The sequence below is a fragment of the Myotis davidii genome, unplaced genomic scaffold (assembly GCF_000327345.1).
Source record: "Myotis davidii unplaced genomic scaffold, ASM32734v1 scaffold44, whole genome shotgun sequence".
NCBI lineage: Eukaryota > Metazoa > Chordata > Mammalia > Chiroptera > Vespertilionidae > Myotis > Myotis davidii.
Window position 1 is genome coordinate 16739670 of NW_006299705.1, and position 6908 is coordinate 16746577.

General features: G+C 40.4%; 2 protein-coding genes across 3 annotated transcripts in view; one reads left to right on the top strand and one right to left on the bottom strand.

The window, feature by feature from the left end:
• Window positions 1-6882, bottom strand: part of SPATA9 (spermatogenesis associated 9) — a 56200-nt gene extending 49318 nt beyond the window's left edge. The window contains exon 1 of one of the 2 annotated variants that reach the window (XM_015571651.1): window positions 6676-6882. The gene's annotated coding sequence lies outside the window, so the exon portion shown is untranslated. The remainder of the gene's footprint in view (window positions 1-6675) is intronic. The other variant, XM_015571647.1, reaches the window with a different exon arrangement.
• RHOBTB3 (Rho-related BTB domain containing 3) overlaps window positions 6518-6908 on the top strand; it is a 50228-nt gene continuing 49837 nt past the window's right edge. The window contains exon 1 of the mRNA XM_015571581.1: window positions 6518-6604. Coding sequence (XP_015427067.1) covers window positions 6518-6604 — 87 coding nt within the window. The remainder of the gene's footprint in view (window positions 6605-6908) is intronic.

The following is a 6908-nucleotide window of genomic DNA, read 5'->3' on the forward strand; positions in this document are numbered from 1 at the left end:
CCGCACCTCAGAATTTGCCTTCAGCACTGCGCCTCCTCTGAGTGTCCGTATGCGTTACTCTTTCCTCCTAGTTGTAGGACTTCCACTCAGCCAGCGTTCCTGTGGGTCTGGGTGATGTCCGTTCCGTCTTTTAGTTTCACTTTTGAAGTGGTTGTTCGCGGCAGCAAACTCCGGCGTTAACCTATGCCGCCATCTTGGTTCTCTGCCATATTCATTATTTTCAACCACAAAAGAGGCTACATGCATTATTTTCAATAAAAAATTACCTAACAAAGGAAACAGCAATAATCAACATAGCATAGTGGGTAGGGGCACAGATCCTGGATCCAATTGTCTAAATTGGAATCCCAACTCCTCTACTCACTACTTGTGTAGCTGTGGGCAAGTGACTTAGCATCCTATGCCTCAATTTTCTCTCCTCTAAATTAGGATTCAAATAGAGCCTAATTGAATAGGGTCATTATGAGAATAAAATAAGTCAATATCTGTAAAGCACTTACTATAATGTCTGGCATATAGTAAGTATATTTAAGTGTATAGAGGATTATGGGTCGATTTCTTGTGCCCTGCTATTAGAAGTGTCATCATTAAAATCACTTTTGAAATCAGTTCGGTATTATTTACCAAAGTAGGACATACACCTACCCTGTGACAGCATACCCACCAAGAAACCATGTTTTATTTTAGTTTTATTTTTTAAATATATTTTTATTGATTTCAGAGAGGAAAGGAGCGGGAGAGAGAGATAGAAACATCAATGATGAGAGAGAATCATTGATCGGCTGCCTCCCACATGCCCCCTACTGGGGATCGGGCCCACAACCCAGGCATGTGCCCTTGACCGAATCGAACTTGGGACCCTTTAGTCCGCAGGCCAATGCTCTATCCACTGAGCCAAACCAGCCAGGGCAGAAACTATGTTTTAAAGCAAGAGTAGTCCTAGCAGCTTTGTTTGTAATAGGCAAAAACCCAGAAATAACTCACATGTCCATCTACAATGAAATGGATAAATGAATAGTCACATTGAAGGCAATTCAGCAACAAAAAGACATGAAAGGAACAAATCATATCTACATCAACACGGAAAAATCCTACAAATGATGGTAAGCATAAGAACCCAGGCACAAAGAGTATATCCATTGTGATGCCTCTTCTATAAAGTTCAGTGAGAAGGATAACCAAAATATGAGTTTAGGAATGCACATATAGGTACTAAGACTATAAGAAAAAAATAAGAATCATCACAAAAGTCAGGCTTGTGAATATCTCTGAGAAAAAAAAGGAGATAGCTGAGGGAGGGCAACCAGATAGGGGTGTGTGTGTGTGTGTGTGTGTGTGTGTGTGTGTGGTGTAGACCTTGCATGAGTGCTGATAACGCTCTATTCTCCTGACCTAGAGGATGTTTAGAAATGTTTATTTTATAATTACTTATTAACTTATGTGCATAGATATTATGCACCTTTCTTTATGTGTGTGATACTTCACAATGAGGAAATGTCTTAAAAAATGCAGCTATACAAATTTTGCTTTCACACAACTAACCACATTGATAATATCCTATATTGTGTGTGTTCTGGCTCCAGGTTCTTCTCTAAAGAACTGTCTATGCGATATATCGTGAATGAGCATAATGTAGTTGCTCTCATTGTAATCTTAGTTTGGACTCCTTCCTTTATGTAAAAATATTTTTTTTTAGTCTAAACAACTAATCCATCAGTGGTTACACTTATACATGTTTTACATACAACAGTTTTTTTGTTTGTTTGTTTTTTAAGTCAATTGTTTTTAAAAATATCATTGAAAGATATACTAGACAAAGAATATCCTCTCAACTATCACTTTCCTTTAATGGCTCACCAAAAATGTTATTTTAAAATGTATTTTGCTATTAAAACACAATCTAATAAGCACCACACTGAAACAGAATCTGTTAAAACCATAACAAGAGATCTATATATATTAAAACGGCCTGTGCCTTCGGTTTAACCTTATCATAAATTTCCCACACTGTGTACCCTGTTCCAATACCTATGTCTTTGGGTCTTGAGCAGTATTTTATATCCATATTCTCAAGGTGTTTGCTGTCCAAGGAATGCAGTTGTTGTTTTGTTCCATTTGTGTCCCGTGTATATTTCAGCCATTTTTATCTTGGAAAGCAGAAAACTATTTTCCCAATTGTATGCTGCTTTTTGACTTTCCTTTTTTTAAAGAAAGTTCAGAAGAGGCTTTATAGCATTTATAATTGGTGAGTTTTCTTTAGAGTATCAGTTTGAATAGTAATTTACTTTAATATCCTGCAAATATTGTTGAGTTTTATCTTCATGTCTGGATGCCTATTTTTTAAATGGCTACCTAATTGTGATCAGTTCAGCATATCGTTATCTATTAACTATACTACACACTTAGAGTGAAGTTCATGTTAGCAAAAGTAAGATGCAAATTCATACCCGAACCAATGTTTCAATTATTGTGGCCAACTTATTGTCAGATCTGATTAGTCATTAGTTTTCCACCACCCAATATGGCTCCCAAAGGGTGTCAGAAATGTTAGCTTAGCCAATTGTCTTTGTCTATTATTGCATTATTAATATTATCTCCATTGGTCCATGCTGTAACAGTTAGTTTACTTAAATATCATCCATAAATCCGCTTAGATACAAAAGCTGCAACATGTGGCAATATGTTGACAATCAACAAAGGAGAGAGCCCTCTGTCCCCCACCTTGTGCTGTGCTCCCACCCACTCCCAAGAACACCTAGTGCTTGCCCACTTACAGATCAAGTAGCAGTGCCAGCCAGTGCCAAGCCTCATATTAAATATTAGTAAAATTTAGTTTCTTTCCCTCTTTTGGTTACACACACATACACACACACACACACACACACGCCAAGCCTCATATTAAATATTAGTAATATTTAGTTTCTTTCCCTCTTTTGGTTACAGACACATACGCACACACACACACACAAATATATGCTTGTAAATAGAAGTTCAAGGGGTCATCTTCTGCACCCCATTTTGGAGACCCTTGCTCTAGATAAGCAGTCTTATATTTGTAACATTAGAAAGCCCTATTTTTAATAAAAATGAACATGAAACTCTAACATTAAAAAAATAGATGGCAATAGGACTTTGATGTGGGAGCAGTAGGGGCTCAGACCCCTCTACGCATTTTTCTCCCTCACCTCTTCAGGTGGATTTGAAGATTCCTCCATGGAAATCTAGTTTTTTTGAAACACAGTAGGAAAACTCTTATGACAGGCTTCCTTCCTCAGACCTGCCCTTACTAACACTTGCTTCCTCTTTAGGCATTAAGGAACCAGCATGTTTTTTAAAGGTTGGAATATTAATATTCATGAGCTGGGGACCAATAATAGTTCAGAGTTACCTCCCATGTTCCTTACATTCATTTGTGGCTACCTTTAATCTGAGGATACGGACATCTATCAAAATGAATATAAAATGGTGACATTTCACCCAACAAAATCGGAAAACATGTTGTTTGGGCTGGAGGTACTTCCTGTGTGTTCCCCAGTGACCTTGAGTTTGGAGAACATATGATAATCCAATTTGTTACACCCTGGTTAAAAAGCATTTATTGCTATTAATGAGGGAAACTACAGATATATAAACCAAATAAAAATCTATAATAATAAAAGCATAATATGCAAATTGAACAAACAGGGGAATGGCCATCCAGATGACCATACTCTGACACCCACTGGTGCCAGGCAGCCAAGGCAGGGGCGATGCGATTGGTCAGGGGCCTGGCCATTGCCCCATGATCGCCCTGCAGAGGGAGGCCCAGGCAACCGACCAGTGGGCGATCGATCAGTTGGGGGGCCTCCCTCTGCAGGGGCGATCCATTGTGGAGCCCCGGCCGGGCTGAAGAACCCCCCACCCCCCCACCAAGTGCATGAATTTCATGCACCAGGCATATAGTTGTAAATAAAAGGGAAATAACTATAAAAATCGGCTGGCAGCCCACAACCCAGATGACATCCAACCAAATAAGCCACGCTGCCAGAGACCAGCACTTACTTGTGGAACCCCAGCCGGGCTGAAGAACCACCCCCCCCAAGTGCACGAATTTCATGCACCAGGCATATAGTTGTAAATAAAAGGGAAATAACTATAAAAATGTTTTAAGATAATAATGAAAAAAATCATTAAGATATCAGGAAATGGATCATCTGTTATAGTATATTAACCAAGATAATTAGCACTAACTGCCGTAATAATTGACCCCAAAATGTCTGGTTTAACTCAATAAATATATATATGTTTTCTCATTCATCTTCCAGTACAATGCATGCTGTGAGGAGGCTTTACTGTGAATGGTCATTTAGGGACTCAAGCTTCTTCCACACTGCGGACCAACAAATTCAAACATTTGGTGTCAAGGTTGACCTAGTTTCATCCAGTTGGTAGATAGAAAGATAAAAGAGAGTGCAGAAGGCACACCTTCTCTTAACTGCTCAGCAGGGATTATGTTCCACTGGTGAGAACTAATCGTATGATCCTACCTACATGCAAAAACTTTGGTAAATATGGTTTAGCTATGGGTCCTGGAAGAGAAAATGGGTTTTGGTTAGCATCTAGCCAGGCTTTGTCATACATTCAGAGGTTGGGGTAGGGATTCCCGATCTATAACTTGAACATCACCAGGTTTGCCTTTGGAAATCTCTTGGGAGGTCTCTACCACTCTCTTTTCGACCTGCTGTAATAAAGGAATCTGCTGGACAGCACTCATTTCAGCTCTTGTTGCCAGAACAAGTCCCGATCTCCCATGTTTTCAGACCTTTGCATGGGATTTGCACATGATGTCCAGTACTCCTTCCCTTCCAGCCTCCTCTTCCTCCAAATCTCCTCTTCTTTTTTTAAGACCTAAGACAACGTTTACTTCTCTATGAACTTGCTCTAATGATACAGAAGACACAGATCTCTGCTTAATGTTCACTGGACTTTACTCTTGTAGTTCCACTTCTATTACTAGATTCATTAGCCTGTATTAGAATTATTTAAGAAACCAGTATGTTTTCAAAAGAATTGGGTGCATTAATATTCACAATATAGTGACCATTAGTAGTAGACTTAGCTTCTCAAGGGTAAAGACTGAGTCTTATGTATCTTAGCAGCTCCCATGCCTACTCAGCACAGGACTGGCTCACATAATAACTGAGGGGAAATGCATCCTGTCTCCCTTCCTGCCACTTCCCAGTATCTCTCTCCCTCTTTTTGGTATTGTGGTAAAAACACAAGAAAATTTAGCATCCTCACCATTTTCAACTGTACATTACAGTAGTGTTAACTATATGCCTCTTGTTTGCAACAGATCTCTAGAACTTTTTCATCTTGCAACTGAAACTATACTCACTGAACAAACAACTCCTCCCTTCCCCCTCTCTCCAGTCCTTAGTGACCACTGTTTCTAAGAGTGTGACTACCTCAAACTATCTCATATAAGTGGGAAAATTCAGTATTTGGTTCTTTTGTGATTGGCTAATTTCACTTACTAAAATGCCTTAAAGATTAATTCACGTTTTAACATATGACAGAATTTCCTTGTTTTTGAGGCTAATATGTCATTGTATGTATATATCACATTTTTATTTATCCATGCATCCATTATGTGTCATTGATTTTGACCTTTGGTCACTGGAAAGGGCTACGAGAAAATATGTTTTCTATTGACCCAAGAGAAAAGGTTTTCTTGTACTTAAATATTATAGGATGGCTTAGGTTCTGGAGACTAAAAGATAAATTATACTAAGTACAAAGGGAAATTAAATTAAAAAAAAAATCAGTGACTACAGAAAGAATGCCTCCTACCATGCCTTATCTGAGCATAAGATGCTATTACACTCTTTTCATGGGAGCAACAAGGGCCCATCGTCCCAAAGGCCTCTTACCCTGGTCTTCTTACTGCTCTACTCAGTACTTCCTACTTCATACCCTCAAAATAGCTCTGTTGAGAAAAGCAGCAGCAAAATTTTAAAGTAGGGCGAAATACATGAATAAAGGGATAAACAAGAACTCTTTCAACACAGAGCACTTGTAAGAATGTTCATGTTTATGGAAAGCTGAGCCCCGCGTAACCTCTGGCCCTTCTTGGTATTAGTGATTCCAGTGTTCATTTGCACCGAGGTCCGCAGTGTGAGGCCCTTTAGAGACATTCATACCCTTTGCTACAGTGCGTTTTCAGGAAGGAATCTAAAGTATCCTTGCATTAGCATGAACATTATTTTTGCAGTTGGTCCAGGGTCTATTATGAAATACGTAGCCATAATGTGTGGTGGGGGGAAAAATCTCCAAGAAAACTAACACTCAGCTTGTAAACGCGTCGAACACCTCATGCATAACTTGTTTAAAACCACGGCACTAAGAACCCCAGCACTTAATATCCTGCAGTTTTTGGTAAAATATGCCAGACGTCGCTTGAAATTGTAAATAATCCCCCCAGAGCGATATTAGCCAATCGGTGTGTGAACAAAGAGCCCTTTCTGCACCGGCATGAATGCCGCCCTCCCCCACCGCACCCCGCAAGCGCGAATTTAGAAAAGAGCTGAAGTACGTGTTGACAAACGACAAAGCGGCAGACGTGGTGAAACACTCTGGGTCCAGGCCACGGGGGAAACGTCGGGCCGCCGGGCGTGAATCCCTCGCTTCACTAACCTCCTTTTTCCAGTCTTCAGGGAGCGGGGCCTCAGCGCCCCACCCCCCTTTCCCTGGCTCTGGTTACAGCCTTTCGAGTTGAACAAACTTGCTGCGGGCGGATTGGCGATCGGGAGCTCCGGCTTGGGCGGTGCATTTATTCATTTATATTCCGCCGCCGGCTTGGGCGGTGCATTTATTCATTTATATATTCCGCCGCCGCCCGAGCTCCGGGGCCTCCCCGGCTGCGCGTC